At 44.5% G+C, this 20,353-nt stretch overlaps 1 protein-coding gene across 1 annotated transcript in view; it reads right to left on the reverse strand.

Annotated features, from left to right (window-relative positions):
- The window catches only part of LOC144754118 (butyrophilin subfamily 3 member A3-like), a 602,932-nt gene that overhangs the window by 487,937 nt on the left and 94,642 nt on the right, over window positions 1-20,353 (reverse strand). Inside the window, exons 5-7 of the mRNA XM_078641685.1 lie at window positions 5,652-5,672; window positions 2,744-2,764; window positions 2,635-2,655 (exon numbers count right to left, since the gene is read on the reverse strand). Of these exons, the coding sequence (XP_078497811.1) occupies window positions 2,635-2,655; window positions 2,744-2,764; window positions 5,652-5,672 (63 nt within the window). The remainder of the gene's footprint in view (window positions 1-2,634; window positions 2,656-2,743; window positions 2,765-5,651; window positions 5,673-20,353) is intronic.

Here is a 20,353-nt window from a genome sequence, read left to right on the forward strand (position 1 = left end):
ATACAAAGTGAGGCTCTTGGGTGTTTAAGTAGCTCCTGCAACCTTCCAGAGGTTGATGGACAGGTTCTTCCGACCATATCGAAAGTTCGCAGGTAAATGTTTGGATGACAAAATGATCTTTATTTTGGGCTGGGACTTTCACCTCCTGCACTTGGAATCTGTCTTCTCTGCCCTGAAGGAGGCAGGCCTTGTAGTAAACACCAAAAAGTCCCCACTAGCCACTGAGTCGATCAGGTAATTAGGGTACCGAATCAACGCTAGTATGATTGGGCCACAGGTGGATACAGTTAAAGCTATCAAAGACTTACCTAAACCCCTCACGAAATTAAATGTTAAGTCCTCCCTGGACCTGGAAGGCTACTGTAGAAGGTTCATTCCCCACTTTTCAGATATTGCTCACCTGCTTACCGATCTGCTGGAGTATGTACAGCACTCAGAAATCAGGGACTGGTCTGCTACACGTCAACAGAGCTTTGCCCATTTGAAGGAGGTTTTATGTCATGTCCTGATTTTAGGAAGCTGTTTATAGTGCAGACTGATGCTTCCGGTTATGGACTGGAGGGTATTCTCTCCCAGGCTTATGGAGAGGGCCTGCTTTGCCATGTTGTGTACATAACTCAGAAACTTCCACCCTGTGAACTCATTATGCCACGGTAGAGAAGGAATACCTTGCAATTAAGGACATGGGGGAATCACTACAATACTATTTGTTGGGACATTCCTTTGTTCTTCGTGCTGATCGTTTACACCTTGTAAGGTTGGCACGTAGTAAACAGTCTAACACTCAGATTCTTAGATGGCTTTTGGCAACTCCAACCAACACTCGTCGGGCTGGCTGCCTTCAAACCCATATTGATTTCCTTTCCCGCCCAGTCTGCTCTGCATAGCCCGATCGCAATGGTTGGGAAAGCTGAGAAAGGTCCAGCATGAGAACTTATAGATGGCTACCATAGATTCCCAGAACGACATAGAGAGTACGGGTGTAGCTGATCAGCTGCACTCAAAATCTGCGAGTCCAGTAGGCCCGCCCCCTTCAGGAAAAAAAGAGAAGATGGGCGACAAGAAGGAGAGAGGGGATGCCGAGTCCATGAGGAAGAGAGGTGACGTGAGACCAAGAGCGGTGACAGGATGGGAGAGAACAAACGGCAGCGCAGTTTCCAAGTCAGACTGCTGTGCGCGAGATGCAGGAATATTCTGGAGTCATAACAAAGAAGAAGGAGCCATACACCCAGCACAACTGTGTAACCCAGGCGACCTTAAGGGAGAGGACGCTGTGGTCCAGACCGCTACGTCTCAGGAAATAAGCTGTAGCACAAGGCAAGTGTTGTGTTGCATGATGTCTGAGCGGGGGTAGAGTTACTGTGGTTGGGAATCAGAGGTAGCAGAAGATGGCGACTAGGTGAGGGCCAGGAGACCTCTGATACTGTACACAGGGGTAAGGTAAGGTCAGGGGAGCACCAATGGTAGTGGGATTATACTGGCAACATTTAGTGCTCAGGACCATTTTGTTTCTTCCAGAGGGCCTGCCTTTCCTGACAGGGACTGTACAAAGGGGAAACCACTCTAAAAGCAGCCCTGAGCATGAAGACTAAAGTGTGGATTGACGTAAATCCGGACTGCCTAAATAGAATAAACCTTAAATGTGTATTACCTCCCTCCTTATAAAAAAACAAATCTTTACAGACCCTATACTGACAAGTGCTAAATAAATCATTGACACCTACACTGCTTGTATTATGATCTGTTCAATTAACCTGTTACACACCTCCCTATGTCCTGCTGTATGCTGCAGGTGACCAGAAAGACGTTGCATAATAAGCCTGGTATTGCCATGTTTACGAGGGCATGTAAATGCTTATTATTAGATACATAGATGAGACATCCAAACAGTGGAAGGGGGCCCATATATTCAGACGGCAGCATTGGAAGACGTCTTGGTGTACAGCTAGTAGCTGAAAACAGTTATGCAATGGCAGATTTGCACAATGCTCTTGCACTTTTCAAAATGGGATTATATTAATAACAAGGGAAAGTGGTTACTTCTAAAGTGGCGAGCTAAAAACAACAGTTAATTGAGTCATGACATCATAAGAACTGTACATATGACAACATTTTAAAGTTTATGATTATAGACCTTTTTATGATACTCTAATTAGTTATGCCTAGTTAAACCGATATGATATTTAAGAATTGTCTGATGAAAAGCATAAAATAAACAATAGAGCAAATCTAGTGAGGTCAATACATCTCAATAGTGTTAAGACAGGAGAGGAAAGTAATGTAACATTGGTACCCTATCACTCTTAGCATGAAATCAATCAAGAAAAGATAGAATCTTTATTGTATTCCTCTAGCTCTCGCAATCCATTCTTTTATTACAGTACTCGTTTCAACATCTGTTAATTTCTCTCTAGACAATATTCCAGAATCAGAGCATCTAGGATAAGAAGGATTTCAAAATTTGAGAGTTTTGGCAAGAAGCCACTATGTTCCCTGATTATGATGCCACAAAAACGATTTCCAAGCATGAACTGGCATAAATTAACAACTGTGTACAGTGACAGTAAAATACCACTTGAAGAGATTATAAAGCATCCAATGCCTCAATATTAATAGAAAGAGCATCCCACTCACCTTTTTTTTTCCGGAGCTTGTCTGTGTACACAAAAACAAATTAATAATAGCTCACTAGAATTTGCTTTTACATATGATCTATTTATTATTGCTCAATTTATAAACTTACCTCTTGCTTTAATTAAATCACCTATCAGAGAAAATATAGAGCACTCTCAATTAATCTTGTTTTCAGGATGTGTAAAACATTTCATCATCAAACACTTTATTCAATGTTTTCAACCATAAAAGTACATCAATATATACTAAATATATACAGTACATATGTAAAACTAGAGACAGACAAACTAAGGGGTCGATTAGGATTGCAGTGAATCCGCGTCCTCTGGGCCGGCGGAAGCCACCGCCGGCCCATAGGATGCGGATTCACCGCTGCGGTACTAGAAAAGACCCCCCGCCACATTAGGATGGCTGGGGGGGTCATCGGTGGACGGGAAGACCGTCCGCCGCTTTTCCGCCGCGGTCGCCTTTCGACCGTGGCGGAAAAGCTCTAATATGGTGGCGGTGTCTATTAGACACCGCCAGCCATATTAGGATGCATTTTTAAACATGCTTTTCCGCTGCGGTTTTTCCGCCGTGGAAAAGCATGTGGATCTTTGCTTCACGGGGCCCACAGACTGAAGGGGGAGTTGGGGTGCACAGGGGGTACCTATGGTACCCCCCTGCATTAGCATGCACATAGCGGCAGGCACCGCGCGGTGCCTGCCGCATTGGGCATGCAAATGCACAACATGCATATTTAACTTTGCGGCGGGTGCTGCTTAAAGCAGCACCCGCCGCAATGTTAAATATACGGGATGTGACTGCCAGGGTGGCGGTCACATCCTAATTCCACCGGAGGGACCGCTGCTGCCCTGCAGACGGTCCCTCCCCCTCGGGGGTGGAGGTCGGACTCAGGTCTGTCCGCCATCCTAATAGGCGCCTAAATTCATAACACTGTGCTGTGTCATGTCATGACAAAATTTCAAAAATTGATGGGAGTGTACCTTTAAATTGTAATAAATGAAAGTGTCAAAATTCCCATAAGAACTGCAACTGATGAACCATCTACAAGGAAGGAACTGTACGGAGGAGTCATCTGGCAACCTCTCATTGGCAGCATCCAAATTGCTTATACGAAGGGATGATCCATGTTTTTCTTGGGCAGGTATAAGCAGCACAGAAGAAAATTACATGCTCTAGTGATTTCTCTGACTGTTGGTAAACCGGACATACAGTGCTTATTTATTGGAGGCAAATGGTTCCCCATTGCTAGTAAAGACATTAATGGTAAAGTACCATAGAGGAATTTAAGGTAAATCAAGTTTAAAATTGAAAAAAGAAAAGTAAGTGACCCTTCGGATACATTCTGGAATTCAATGGAATATACATGGTCCCCAAATGAATCCTCAAGTTTAGTGTTGGATGAATAGGTCGTTGATGCTGAGGAGGACCATTAGTCCCCTAAACTGACTTGTACTAGCAGGTTTTGGATGTAAGATTACCCCAACTGTCCAGTGTTACTAGGTCCTCCAAAGCTCCACGAATGTCGTCCTGGTCTGCAGACTGTTTCAACCTTCTCTAATAAAGTAACAGCTTCAATTGGGCCTCTCGTGTCATTGAATTGAGACCAATATCTCGTCTTAATAGTATAAGCGGAGTATTATTTGGGAGGTCAGTCAGTGCTCTCAAGAATGTATTCTCTGCCACTGCAATGCCCTCTGCTTTGGCTCTGTACACCTAAAGTGCAGGAGAAATATTCCATGATGTCTTACAATTGCAGCAGAGTACTGAGTTAAATTTAGTCTGCCCTTCTCAACCTGGGGAGCCATGACATAGATCTGGCTAACCTAACCCCCAAGGAGTCTAACTCACATACCCTATCCAGAGGTCAACCCCTCCAGCATTATTGAAAACCTAAATGTTTTGTGAGGGCTAAAGGCCATAAACTTTGTCATAAAATGGTTTATTACAAGCCCCGATTCAGAGTAAAAAAGTCTTCAAATTTATTTACCATACATTGTAGTCCACTAGAGGATTTTGAGATCAGAGGGGTGTCGTCTGCAAATAATAGGAGAGGGTTTTTGCGGCCACCAGGGTGAGGCGCATTATTTAATTTGCTTTACCAGAAGATACATCTATTAATGCTCAATTTATAAACTTATCTCTAGCTTTAATTAAATCACCTATCAGAGAATCTACATGGAAGACTAACTTAATAATGCTTTGAGGATGTGCAATTTATTTTACATTGCCTACTGGGGAAACTAGACAGACTAAGAAAACTCAGAAAGGGTAGTATAATATATCTGGGATGATTTTCTAATTATTCTTATTGCAAGACATCTGTAGATGTGATATCCATAAGATATTTCCGTTAATATAGGCATATATATTTTATGTATTTCAAACTGACCTAACACATTTACAATTAATATACTTTTCTAGAGCCCTTCAATTATTGGCATGGTTTTTTGATGTATATGACATTTAGCTGCCTTGCACTATAATAGTTAGGGGGTCTTGTTTAGTAATAAATTCATTGTAGTTTATAAAAAAGTTTCAAAGATATGTAGCAAACAAAATGTTTAGATATGGTAAACCTCAAAAAAATGTAAACAAACTGCTTTCCCTTGGAAATTCTTCCTTTAGATATACTATCATTTGGAAATTATTTCTTTAGATATGTCTTCTTAAATAATTAATGAATGATTTAGGATTTTGAAAATGGTCATTTATGAATATTTTCAAGATGGAGTTGAAGAGTCTTAAATTGAGTAAAATCCATGTGTGTTTTTCTTGTTGTTTAGTGTTGCGGTGCAGAGTAGGACTTGCTTTGCTCACTGTGTAAGGGACTTATGGTTTTGTATAAAGGAAACACAGTTCAGCTAATAGTCCGTGTAGAGCAAAATATAATTCTCAACTTCATTGAAAGCAAATTAAGCAAGACAGGCACTAACGATCTACAGACAATTTGTACTCTATCTTAACTTGATTTGGTCTTGTCCTCACCTTTGTTTCAATGCAATTTCACATACCTTTTTCCTTCTGGAGAGTGTCTGAAATAGGGAAAACAAATGTGTTACATGCGCAGGTTTAATACTCCATTACAAAAAATGTACATGGCAAACTTTCAAGAGTTGTTCAATAATACGGCAACTGTGGTCGGGTGAAATTCTCTAAATTAAAGCAATTCACAAAAACTACTGGTATGATGTTAAAAATGATGAGATTGAAAATGTCCCACCACAATAAGCATTCGACAGTCAGGATTGAACAGAACAGATGAATCTGCATTTGGAACATTACAAGACCTACAACCATGTGCACCATCTTAGCAGCTGGGTAAAGATGTTGCGCCTCTGAGCACATTCAGCTTATATGATGCCTTTATAATGTGATGCATATAATACATTTTTAAATAAAGTCCCACATTACTACTTGAAATCATAACCACGGGCCCGTCCCTTCATCATATATCTGTCTCTGCCTAAATCTTCTATTTGTTTCTAATATATGCCAAAGCCTTAGATAATGCTCATGTCCACTCACATCACGAGCAATAAGGTATAACTTGTAGCCAATATTTCAGATCCTTCTCAATGAAGAAAAATAAATGGATGCTGTTCAGCCACCTACCTTTGTATGAATCCTGCAGTAATGGACCATGGGCCAACACCATCCCACTCCTGGGAGCGACCGACTTCCAGTTGGCAGTCCCGATCGGCTAATTACAATGCGACCGAACACTGTTCCGTCACATACTCCCTCATCTCAATGGTGTAAACCGGCCGTAACACAAACTCCCATTGAGAAGAGTGAGGTGTTGTTCATCCCTGCACCCTGTGGCAGGCACCACAAGGTGCAGGTCATAACAGGGGCACAATAGGTGCCTCCTCGGACCCCCACCGAAGGCCGCACGTACAATGGGGCCCTGCTGGGCGCCTCTAAATTCACTTTCCAACATGGTTTCCACATTGGACAGGCCCGCATGGAAACCATGCCGGAAACTGAACTGTGGATTGTAATCCGAATGGCCGGTAGGCCCGCCCTTGAGGATTATGAGGACCAACAAGCCGGTTTACTCTCGGACCACCTAGGTTGTGTTTAGGCGGTCGGAAAGTAATCCAAGGGGCTGATTACAATGCAGCCCTGAAGGTTCTGACCGTCGGTCAGAGCCTTTACGGACTGCATCGTAATCGGCCCCTAAAATGTTATCAATCTTACAAGAACTGAAAAGAAATGTTAAAATTAAAGTCACAATAAAAATATAAATCCTCAGCTACTAGGTATCAGGCTAGCTAATAAACACAGCAGCATTATACAATACCCAATGGAAGAAATCCAATTGAGGTTTCTGATTATGCTACCCTGAGATGGGGGAATGCCAAATCATTACAATATCTGATAGTTCAGGGACACAGTGTACTCCAACCCCTCCTCTTCAATGATGAATATCACACTCAACACTACTAAGCAACAAGACATGTATTGAAAAATATTTATTTTAAACTTGTAACTCAGTACATAAAATCTCAATTTTAACAACACAGACTAAAAAAATGAATGTAGTAAATATTGTCATGCTGAGAGAAAATAGCAAGAAAAATTCTAACATCAATGTTGAGTCCTTATCGTACTAACTCCCTCATGCTTTTTTGAGATGATATGCTAAATTTGCTGGAGCATTAAATAGTGAGTCTCTCCTAGTTTCTCAGTGCCATGATCTGAGTTTTGGGAGGATACATTTCAGGTTAGTGAGAAATTCTATTATTCATCAAGTTTGGAGAGGAAATATTTGTTTCAGTGTAAGGCAAACGCCATGTCATACATGAACGTGACACGCCATACTTTCCAACTCGAAAGGATCACCTTTAATTACATAATTAAACATCAAAACAGCATACCTTAACTTCATTTTGCCTGACACAGTGGTGCCACATAATTTCAAATGTAACATAGCATCCCTCTTAAATATGGAGTAAGGTCAGCTAACAACAACGGCTCCACAGAAATGTAAAACAGGCATTTTACTTGTAACTCCGCATACACATTACCTTTTCATTTTATATCACCAATATTCATCTTAATACACCCCATTCATTGGATTTACAATATTTCTTAATGTCGGAGGCCATCTGTGGGCCAGATTGGCCAAGTAGGGAATTCCACCGCCCCTACTAAACACTGTAATAAACATATACTCACAAACCTGATTAAAGAGTAAGGTAACTGCAAGATAGGCCACGCTAAATAAGATTCGTGCTTGTTTTGCTTTAACATTAAACAACAAGCATTGGAAATGCAGTAGGTCTCACATTTGTTAGAGTTGGAGCTATTGGCATTGAAAATGGAATTTTCTTTTACTATATGCACACAAAGAAAGTGTTTGAATATTCCATTGACACTGTTAATATATACTAAATACTTCAAAATTGATGAATGGGTCCAGTTTTTTTACCTTTATTAATTTACTCTGTTGATAAATGATTGTGCAATAATGCTAACATAATTGATTGTTCTACTCTGAGCTCTGCTCTTTATATGACAACGGGGGGAAGACCATGGTCTGATCGAACTGTGGCTTAAAACCTGGCATCTCTATTGACAGGCCTGGGAAGTGATTCTAGTGCTGGCGTGCTTGTGCAGAGGGGCACTGTGGGAGGTTGCGAACCCAATCTCAGCATAGTAGCTACTGAAAAGCCTCTCGAGGCAGACACTAACTGCAGCCTGTGCATTGCTGCTGGCATGCACAAGTGTGTTGTGCACAAGAGATCAAGTACACATGAGTAATGACAGTGGACCTGATTATTTGATCTTGTGTTGGAAAGAATAATGTTTGCCTGCAGGCAATGAAGCTGTGGCAAGGGGAAAAAGTCAGCCTCTAAGTATTGTATACTGAGCTCTGGGGCCCTACCCCGAATAAAGAATCTCTAAATAAATGCACTGACGCCTTGAGTGGGGCTGTGCTCCCCATAAGTGCTACAAAAAGAAAGGGGGTATTTGCCAGTATGCCATCTTTCAGACAGAGATCACAGTGCATCTGAATAGCCCATCAACGGACGAATGGTAATGATGGGTGTGCCAAAAGCCTACAGAAGAGATTACAACAGGTCTTACAGACAGCGCAAGCGTTGTTGAGGCTCAACCTAAAATATATATAGTATGAGAGCTCAGAGGAAGCAGCTCTGACATGGATGCAATTCACCTCTTGAATCTCGGTGTAAAATAGTATTAGAGCAAGAAAAAAATCATGATTAGCTCACACCCTTTTCTTCGAATGAAATTCAGCATTCAGAGTGGCTTACCCTTTCTTAATGAGAAAGCCTTCTTTTACAAATAGTTCGGCAGTAACTGGTGTAAATTCGCCTTGCTCTACACAGGTGTTGTATATTCACACACAGAATGCTCTGCGCCTAAAGTGAGAGACACCCATAAGCCCTAGATTATATTTTTCAATTTTGCATATGCGACGCAACGTGTTACCCTAATCATGTCAGAGTTTTGATTATGAAACTACATAAATTAAGAGAACTTAGTAAAGTACAGCAAAACAAAACAAAAACCAACGTGAGCGACTGTCAGCGATATATTGAATATTATCACTCTGCTGAACACTGTCAAATGTGTCAGATTGCTGTTTTTTTCCAGTTCTTTCTGCCTTTGAAATATATCCTATTCTGTTTGTAGAGGGTGTCTAGTGTTGTATTCTGAAGGATGCAGGTCATGTTGAGTTGCCTTCCCTCCCATTGGCCAGGCTCTGGCAGCATCTGAGCTCCTTTAAGACTCCCAGTCCCAGGGCTTGGTGGAAAGGGGGTGTCTAACATCCCCCTCCTACGGAAGCTTTCTGCACTGGTGTTCCCAAGATGCTTCAAATGAAGCTTTCTCATTCACTAAATAATCAGCAAAGCTTCTCTGAACCGGAAGAAAAGGCAAAGTTCACTGCTTCCCCGGAGGAGCTGTTCCTTTTGTAAACGTGATCTTACATGGTCTTCTTGAATAAGGTTGAGCTGTGTTTTCTTGTGCTCTCCTGGGGCCATGGTAACCGCCTGTCGTTGGACAGCCACAAAATTCCCACCTGGCATCGAGCTGCAGAAATGGCATTTTTTAATGCTCTCGTTTTAAGGGGAATCCATTATGTACTGAAAAGATGCTTACATTCTGCAACTTATCTGCAAGGCACCTCTGTCGAGAATGTAAAATGTATCTCGTCACTGCAGGAAATTGAGTGAGGGGATGTTTCTCTTTCTGTTGCCTTATGTTTACAAATCCCCTTTTTTGAGTTTTTTTACACAAATGGGGAATACAGTAAGTGTGTGGGAGAGAGCTGACTGACACGCAGCCCACGACATGTGGTCAGCAGAACATGGGAATAAATAAATAAAACAAATACATTTACAGAAAATAAGAAAGGACACACTGGGATGAGAGCAGATGTGACTCATGTCTCAGTAACCCCTTCGACGCTCATGAGGAGCTCAGCTCGTCATGAGGTACACCTCTCGTATGCTCATGACGTCATGAACCCATAGGTTTCCGTTTTCGCTTAGCGCACAGCGAACATATGCGCCGCACCGATGCGGTTAAGAGATCAGTAACAGCGCCACGTTTATTGTCGTGTCCGCCTTTGAAAAAGGCCTGCAGTAAAGTGTGTGTGCAGGCCTGTCTAAATACCGGTGATGACTCCTATTGTGGAAAGGTACCACCACAAAGACATCATCTGAGCCTCGCAGGGACCCCATGGAGAGGGTGGCTGGGACTGAGACTGGGTCAGAGAGATGCGTGTGGCAATGCAGCATCTAGCCGGCCGAAGCATCAGTTCCTGGTACTGTGGGGTGTTTCCAGCTCTGCCGTGAATCCTGTAGGAGCCAACAAAGGACTGCGGAATGACGCGCCAGAGCTGAACATCAAAAAATTAACCAAACAAAGGACTACAAAATGATGCACACGGATGCCGAGCTGCCGAAATAAAAGTGAACAGCACACCTGAGAAGGGATGGCCGACCAGGAGGAACCATTCTCCCGTAGTGATGGTTCACCTGGAAGAACAATGAGAGAAATCGCCTGGGCGTCAACCAGACACCTGAAGGAGGGACAAGTACAGCAAATGCACCAATAAGAAGGCAGTATATCTGAATGGCCCAGCATTGAGCAAATGGCAATACTGGGTGTGCCAAAAACCTACAGAAGAGATTACAACAGGTCTTTCAGACATCACAAGTGCTGTATTAGATTCCACTGAAAATAGCTCATGGTTTTTAAACAAAGAAACTCTAGAGGGCTTCTTCCTACAAATGTCTAGGGGTTTGGATGGCTGTAAGAGGTCAATCAACAACTCATGTTAAAGGTCAAAAGAGCACCGCCCAAATTCAGATTTTTGCTTTTCAAAGTTTATTACAGTTTCTGAACTCTCCAAACATAACTGCTCTGACAATGGTAGTTGAATATGACTTGATGCCATCATTGACTTTCACGGAGATAACATTGAAAAAATAGATTTGACTACTGGCTAGTTAACTCTTTCCATGCCCATGACGAGCCCAGCACTCCATCAATTTGGCCATGTGCACTACAGCAAGAATTTTCTTTATGAGAGCGAAGTGGGCTTTGATTGAGGAACACAAATGTAAATTTTAAGCTATAGGAGTTGTCTGTCCCACATTGTAAACTACATATGTGTAGCCTGAGGGACTAGGAACGGTGCACAGACATAATATCGACTCCAAAATATCGTCTGGACAGAATATCGAGTTTTAAATATCGTTTGGAGAAAATATCGACTAGACAGAATATCGACAGCCAAAATATCGTTTTTAAGGTAAGTGAAGTAATATCGACTGTAAATAATATAGACAGTGAAAATATCCAAGTATATAATCTAGATAGTAAAAAATATAGTTTTTTAAATAATATTTAATTATTTATAGTGTGTTTATGTTATAATATGTGTGAAAAGTGTCAATTTATTTTATTATTTTTTTTAATTAATTATTTTTTTAATTATTGTGTAATTTAATTCTGTAGCGGGTTGTGGGTTTATAGGGGAATAGGGTGGGAAGTAATTTAATTATAATTAATTAAATATGTTAATTTAATAATTGGTAGTAATATTTAATTAATTGTTAATTAAAAAATGTTTGTTAATTAATTAAAATGTAATTGGTAATTAATTTTATTTAATTGATTAATTGCTAATTATGTTAAATGAAAGGGGTATTTTTAGGGTTCAGGGTCAGTTTTTAGTTTTTGGGTAAAGGGGTATTTTTAGGGTTCAGGGTCAGTTTTCAGTTTTTGGGTAAAGGGGTATTTTTAGGGTTCAGGGTCAGTTTTTAGTTTTTGGGTAAAGGGGTATTTTTAGGGTTCAGGGTCAGTTTTCAGTTTTTGGGTAAAGGGGTATTTTTAGGGTTCAGGGTCAGTTTTCAGTTTTTGGGTAAAGGGGTATTTTTAGGGTTCAGGGTCAGTTTTTAGTTTTTGGGTAAAGGGGTATTTTTAGGGTTCAGGGTCAGTTTTCAGTTTTTGGGTAAAGGGGTATTTTTTCAGGGTTCAGGGTCAGTTTTCAGTTTTTGGGTAAAGGGGTATTTTTAGGGTTCAGGGTCAGTTTTCAGTTTTTGGGTAAAGGGTTATTTTTAGGGTTCAGGGTTAGTTTTTAGTTTTTGGGTAAAGGGGTATTTTTAGGGTTCAGGGTCAGTTTTGGGTTTTTGGGGTACATATACAATATTGCCTATTATTTAATTAAATGTTGTTACTATATATATATGTTTTAAGAAATATGATTAAAAATATATATATTTTTTTACTTTCATTAAATATTTAATTATTAAAAGTTATTTTAAGTATTGTTAATTATATTTTAGTAATTAATTTTTTATATTAATGTAATTAAACATTGTTTTTAGTAAAGTCGATATTTTTTACAACGATATTTTTGTAAACGATATTTTGTAGTCGATATTTTTGTACTTACCTGTTTGTACATACAAACTCGATATTTTTGTAGTAGATATTTTCACCTCGATATTTTGGGTACTCGATATTGTGGTAGTCGATATTCTTTCAGTGATCCACTAGGAACAATTATAATATCTAGGTTTCTTTTTATATCCATAGCCTGTATGAGTATAATACCTAGCTTTCTTTTTATATCCCTAGCCTGTATGATTATTATACCTAGGCTTCTTTTTATATCCCTAGCCTGTATGATTATAATACCTAGGTTTCTTTTTATATCCCTAGCCTGTATGATTATAATACCTAGGTTTCTTTTTATATCCCTAGCCTGTATGTATTTAGTGCCAGATTTGCTAACAAGTCACACAGCACAACACAGCAAGACACCTTACTGCACAGTGTTGTGTGACAGGGAGAGGACAGCAATGCAACATATCTACTTAGATAAGATGCATCCCTGCTAATTTACTGTGCCAACGCAGGCACCCACACTCCACCCATGGAATGCCTTCCTGTGGCAAGTGCAGACCTGGCAATTCTGATTGGACTGTTCTGATTGGAGCAGGGTCAAAACTAATTTGAAAATGGCTGGGTCTAAACTGAGGAGGCATGGTGAGCGAAAAACAATGGATTGGGATGCTGTCCAGAGCGATCACCAGTGGCTGCGATTGATTCAGGCATTCCATCCATCATTTTGTTTTTCGATAACCTAAGTGTGACTGGCATGCCTAAATGCGGATCCCAGTACTCACTGTGCCACCGGAATCAAGGTATACCTGACTGACAAGCCCATAATGAAGGCAGAACCAGTCCTCGGTTGCTTTCGTCCCAGTTAAGGGAGGTCCTGCCCTGGTAGTTGGAATTGGACTGTTCTGATTGGAGCAGGGTCAAGACTGATTTGCACGTTTGGGTCTTGCCTCAGGTGGCACGGTGAGTAAAAAATGATGGATTTGGGCATAGATGAGTGTTAGAATTGGCTGTCTCTAGTTGGCAGAGGTATACACTTCTGACAAATAGGGACCCACCTCCTCTAGTCAGGGCAAGGGGATCACACACTCAGATAACCCCTGCTCACCTCCTTGGTAGCTTGGCAAAGCAGACAGGCTTATCTCGGAGGCAGTGCGTTAAGCATTTATGACCACATACAGTAATAAAGTGAATACACTACAAATGGACACGACACAGTAGTATTATAAAAATAAGGATGTTTATATAAGGCTTAGCACAAGACCAAATAACGACAAAAATATACCACAATCTTAATAAATACTCTTGGAAGGAAAAATGATAGTTTCTTCTTAGCACAAAGTCTTTAGTAACAAAAGCAACTCTTCTTCTTTAAATCGCAGTTCTTGGCAACAATGTAACCCCCACAGGAGTCACACGACGTCGAGGCAAAGTTAATCCAAAGGTTCGGCGTCAACCGCGAGGAGCACTACGTCGAGCCCGGAGTCGAAACAGCCCCCACAACACAGTACCTTGGAAAACGAAGAAACGTTAATCTACGGCGTCGAGATGTCCCGGCGTCGAGTCTTCGGCGTCGATCGTGCCTCGGAGTCGGGGCAATCTGCAGCAGCGTCGGCAGATGTCAGGCAGGAGCAGCGCTCACGAGGCGAAGCAGGATACGGCGTCGGCGTCGATGTCGATGTTGATGTTGATGTTGCAAGAGTGAGCAGCGCTCGCGGCGTCGAGGGGGGATCGGTGTCGAGGTATCGGTAGCGGCTTCACTAATAGCATCGATCGGGCCAGGCGGCCAGCGTCGAAGGTGCGGGACACTGGAGCTGCACTCACGATGTCGAGCAGGATTCGGCGGCGTCCGTCAGCGTCGGGATTGCTGGATTCTTCAGAGGTGCTGGACTTTCATGTTCCAGCAACAAGCACTTTCAGCAAATGGTGAAGTCCTTTAGCCCTGTGACTTCAATAGGAGGCTGGCACTCTTCCAGCCCTTGGAGATTTCCTTGGCAAAGCTTGAGAGTACACACTCAGTTCCTCTCTCCTGGTTCCTTGGCAAAAATAAAGAAGTGACTGCAGGATTCCCCCCAGCAAACAGCACACTGGCAGAAGGGGTAGGCAAGTCCTTGGATCAGCAGACTTCTTGTCCTTGGTTCAGGTTTCCTTGTCAGAATTGATCTAAATCTTTGGTTCAGGAGTCCTTCTCTTATACCCCTTTTCTGCTTTGATCCCTTTGTCCATGCAGGGGAATTCCCCCCCATCCTGGGTTTGTTGTGGGTGTTGCCAGGCCGAGGCACCTGGCCTATTCACTGTGCAGGGCAGGGTCTTCAGCCGCCCAGCAGGAGGTGGAGCCAGCATTGTCACTGGCAGGAGCAAGGCCATCAGTCGCCCGGCAGGAGGTGGAGCCAGGATTGTCCCTGGCTGGCACAGAGCCATCAGTCACCTGGCAGGAGGTGGAGCCAGCATTGTGTCAGGCAGGGCAGGCTATCCGGAGCTACTCTTCCCCTACTCTCAATGCAAATGCCTCACTCACCCCACACTGACTCATTCAGACCCCTGGAGCCACCCAGCTCCTGTCACACACACACCAAACCAGCAGAGACCAGTAGACAGTCAGACAAGAAAATAACCACTTTCTAAAAGTGCTATTTTCAAACACAGAGTCTAAAAACCATCCACCCAAACGGATGCGTTATTAAACTCTGAGTTCAGGGGTACCAAACTCGATATTGTACCATGCTCCCTGAGCCCGCTAGGATTATACCGTTTAATAATCCTGGCAGCCCATTCTAACTTATGGAGAGCAGGTAACCTTACAATAGTGAAAAAACGAAGCTGGCTGTAATTCACTATTAGGACAGGCCACACACATCAGGGCTTGTCCTACCTTATGCTTACAATGCACCCTGCCCTTGGGCCTACCATAGAGGTGACTAACATGAAGTTAAGGGAAGGTTTAGGGACTCGCAATTAGGTGTACTTGCGCAGCCCGCGTGACAGTATCAGACTGCACGTAGGTCTAGCAATGGCAGACCATTAGACATATTTTACCAGGCTGCTTCTGTGGGTGGCACAACACGTGCTGCAAGCCCACTAGCAGCAGTTGTATTTACAAGCCCTGGCACTCCTGGTGCACTCTACTAGGGACTGACAGTAAACCAAATAAGCCAAACATAGAATCCAATCAATATCAATTTCACATAGGGAGCACTTGCACTGTGGCACTGATCAGCAGTGGCACAGTGCCCAAAGCAATATTCCAGCAAAAACATCGTAAACAGAGGAGGCAAACAGAAAAAATGGAGGAGAGAGTCATGCCAATGATGCCAGGTCTAACACGTGTCCCCTCCAGCTGAAATTTGGGGAGAACTACCCTTAACCTAGGGAGTCCTCATCACTAAGGCGGAAAAATCTGGACAGACATTCAGCATTGGCGTGATCTGTACCAGGGCGGTGTTCCACCGTGAAGTCCATCCCCTGTAGAGAAATGGACCACCTAAACAGCTTTGGATTCTCACCCCTCATCTGCATCAACCATCTGAGGGGTCTGTGGTCTGTCTGAACCCGGAAGTGAGTCCCAAACAGGTAGGGTCTCAGCTTCTTCAGCGCCCAGACCACAGCAAATGCTTCTCGCTCTATCGCACTCCACCTCTGTTCCCTGGGAGGTAACCTCCTACTGATGAAGGCTACAGGTAAGTCTCGGCCCTCTTCATTCACCTGAGCTAGATCAGCCCCCACGCCATGCTCTGAAGCGTCCGTCTGGACAACAAATTCTTTAGAAAAGTTGGGTGCCTGGAGTATGGGTGCTGTGCACATTGCAGTTTTCAGGGTGTCAAAGGCCGTCTGACAGGCGTCAGTCCAGATCACAAGTCGTGGCTGCTTCCTGGAAGTCAGCGAAGTCAAGGGGTGCACAATGTTGCCATAATACTTGACAAACCTCCTGTAGTAACCCGTGAGACCTAAGAAGGCTCTCACCTGAGTCTGGGTTTTGGGTGGTGCCCAAGCCAGGATGGTATCAATCTTGGGTTGCAGGGTGCCACCTTGCCGCTCCCTACTTGGTGCCCCAAGTACACTACTGAACCCTGCCCAATCTGGCACCTACTGGCTTTGATTGTGAGGCCTGCTCTGTGCAGGGCCAACAACACTTCCTGGAGGTGGCACAAGTGTTCCTCCCAGCTGGCGCTGAACACTGCTATGTCGTCCAGGTAGGCGGCACTGAAATCCTCCAGTCCAGCCAATACCAGGTTGACCAACCTCTGGAAAGTGGCAGGGGCATTCTTCATCCCAAAGGGCATAACCTGGAACTGGTAGTGCCAATCTGGTGTGGAGAATACTGACCTCTTTTTTGCCCCATCGGTCAAGGCTATCTGCCAGTACCCAGACGTTAGATCAAACGTACTAAGGTACCGGGCAGCCCCTAACCGATCTATGAGCTCATCAGCTCTGGGGATGGGGTGCGCGTCAGTCTTGGTGACTGAATTGAGTCCTCGGTAATCCACACAGAACCAAAGTTCTGGTGAAGCACCAGGCGCTGCAGCCTTCGGGACCAAGACCACTGGGCTGGCCCAAGGACTGCTAGAGGACTCAACCACCCCTAAGGCAAACATTTTGGAGACCTCCTCCTTGATGTATGCTCTGACCTTGTCAGTCACTCTGTAGACCTTGTGCTTCACAGGAGTGCTGTCCCCGGTGTCCACATCATGGACACACCACTGAGTGACACCAGGAATCAAGGAGAACAGATCAGGGAATTGTCCCAACAGTTGGCGGCAATCTTGCTGCTGCTCAGGGGTCAGTGTGTCAGAGAAGACAACACCATCCACTGACCCATCTTGCTCTTTTGCATACAGGAGGTCAGGAAGAGGCTTACTCTCCTCCTCAATTCCAGCATCTGTAGCTAGGAGCATGCCCACTTCGGACCTTTCTAAGTGGAGCTTTAAACGGTTGACATGCAGGACCCGCAAGGGGTTCCTGGGAGACTTCAAGTCCATCATGTAGGTGACATCGCTCTTTTTCTCCACAACCTCAAACGGTCCAGTCCACCTGTCCTTGAGCACACAAGGTTCCACAGGGGACATGACCCAAACTTTCTGACCAGGCTGAAGCTCCACCAGAGTGGCATTCCGGTCGTACCACCGCTTCATCTCTTCCTGGCTGGCCTCCAGATTTGCCTGAGCAAGATCTCTGAAGCGCCGAGTCTGGTTCCTAAAGGCCAGCATGTAACTGTATACATCCTGGGGAGGTTTCCTGGGAGATTGCTCCCAGCCTTCTTTGACCAGACTCAAAGGTCCTCTTACCGGGTGTCCATACAAAAGCTCAAAGGGGCTGAACCCTAGAGACTTCTGTGGCACCTCACGGTAAGCAAACAGCAGGCATGGCAAGAGGACGTCCCATTTACGCCTCATTGGTTCTTCAAGACCCATAATCATGCCTTTAAGGGTTCGGTTGAATCTTTAAACCAACCCATTACATTGAGGGTGGTAAGGAGTGGTGAACTTGTAGGTTACCCCACACTCCTTCCACAGAGACTTCATATAATTGGAAATGAAGTTGGTTCCCCGGTCTGACACCACCTCTCTGGGGAACCCCATGCGGGAGAAAACACCCATCAGTGCCCGTCCCACCACGGGGGCCGTCACTGTTCTGAGAGGGATGGCTTCCGGGTACCGTGTGGCATGGCCCACCAAGACCAGGATGAACCTGTTGCCCATGGCTGTCTTGGGGTCCAGGGGCCCAACAATGTCAATCCCCACCCGGTCAAAGGGGGTACTGACGACGGGAAAAGGTTGGAGGGGAGCCTTCTGCTTCCGCCCGCTTTTCCCACTTGCCTGGCAAATGTGACAGGTTTTGCAATGGATATCTGTATCCCTTCTCATCTGAGGCCAATAAAAATGGGTGACAAGCCTGTCATAGGTCTTGTCCTGCCCCAGATGTCCAGCTAACGGAACGTCATGAACCAAACCCGGTAGGAAGGCTCTGAAGCGCTGGGGTAATACCAGCACACGGGCTGATCCAGGATCAGCAGCCTTAGGCTCGCTATACAGGAGATCGTTCTCCCAGTAGACCAAATGTGACCCTGACTGATCGCCTGTTGTCTGGGCTGAGGCCTGCTGCCTCATACCCACAAGAGAAGGGCACACTTTTTGTTCAGCATAAAATGCTTCCATGGAGGGACCACCATCCTGCTGCCAGTGGGTCAGCTCGGGCAGGTCTCCCAGTTCAGCAACTTGTTCCCCTGTGGGTTCCAGGGCATCCCCCTCAAGGTCTGCCTCCTCCTGGACCACGGGAACTATGGGGGGCGGTTTCCCGCGCCCCCTTCCTCTTCTCGTCACAGCTGGGTCCTGGGCCATACTTTCAGGCTCCGGGACCCCATCAACACCCTTACTTGCTGTCATCGATCGAGTGGTTGCACATACCCACTCTGGCACACCCAACATTTTCACATGTGTCTCTCGCTCCACCTTAGCCCAAGGGGAGTCCTCCAAATCATTGCCCAGGAGACAGTCAACAGGCATGGCGGGCCTCACAGCAACCTGAAGTGTACCCGAGACCCACCCCATTCAAAGGGAACCTGAGCTACCTCACACTCTTTCTGGGAGTTGTCAGCAGCTATAACAGGGTAGAATGCATGAGGGACCGCCTACTCTCTGGACACCAAGTGACACTTGACAGCTGTCACACTTGCTCCGGTGTCTCTGAGAGCTTCCACCCTATGGCCATTAATGGTCACCCACTGCCTATATTTATTAGTGTTACTAGGCAGAGGGGGTGGAGGGACCATTTCCATGTCTCCTAAAGAGACCAGGGACATCTCTGCTGTGCCCCTCCCACCAGGGGCAACCATCTCCTCCCCTCCCAGGGCTACACTTGCCAACTGACGGGGGGTGCACGTGGTGGTGCATTTGAGTTCTTCATGGGACACTGGGGATCATACAAACGGGGTCCCACCTGCTTACAAGCGTAGCAGGTCATTGGGCCCCTATGAACAGGTTTACCTGCCGGGGCCTCTGGCTTCTTCACTGGGGGAGGCTGGGAACCCTTCCCTTGGTTCCCTTGGGGATTACTTTGGGGCCCTTTCTGAAACTCCCTCTGTTTACCCTTGTCTCCCCCACTCTTCTGCTGGGGACCCTGCCCACCTTTGGCTGAGTCTCCCACTGGACCCTCGTGGACCCTGGTACTGACCCAGCGGTCCGCCTCCTCAGCAAGTTTTCTAGGGCTAGATATCTTGCTATCAATAAGGTGCTGGTGTAGCTCTGGAAAACAGTTATTAGACAAGTGCTCCCAAGCAAACAAATCATAAAGAGCATCATAACTTTCCACTTTGCTACCCTTCACCCAACCATCCATGGCTCTGCAAAAAAATGACATATTTAACCCACGTAGTACCAGGCAATTTCTTACATTCTCTAAAGGCTTGTCTGTACTTTTCTGGGGTTAGGCCATACCTTACCATTAAAGCATCTTTCATATGAGTATAAGACATCCTATCCTCAACAGGAATATCCAACAGGGTATCTCTCCCCTCATTCACAAAGCGACCCCAAGCGCTCCCCAATACTTCTCAGGGACCCGGTGGGCCCACAATGCTAACTCATACGCTTTAAACCATTGGCCAATATCTTCATTCTTCTGAAAATCTTTGCTTACATCTTTGGGAAAATAAAACCTACTTTCTGCAGGCACAGATGAGATGCTGCCACCAGAGGGAGCCAACTCTAAACTCTTCGTTTTAAGCTCCATCTCCCTCACTATTTTCTCACGTTCAAAAGCTAACTTTTCTCTTTCAAACTCCAACCTTTTGATCTCCATATCCGCTTCTCTCCTGCCTCTTGAATTTTCT

The sequence above is a fragment of the Lissotriton helveticus genome, chromosome 5_1 (assembly GCF_964261635.1).
Source record: "Lissotriton helveticus chromosome 5_1, aLisHel1.1, whole genome shotgun sequence".
Lineage (NCBI taxonomy): Eukaryota > Metazoa > Chordata > Amphibia > Caudata > Salamandridae > Lissotriton > Lissotriton helveticus.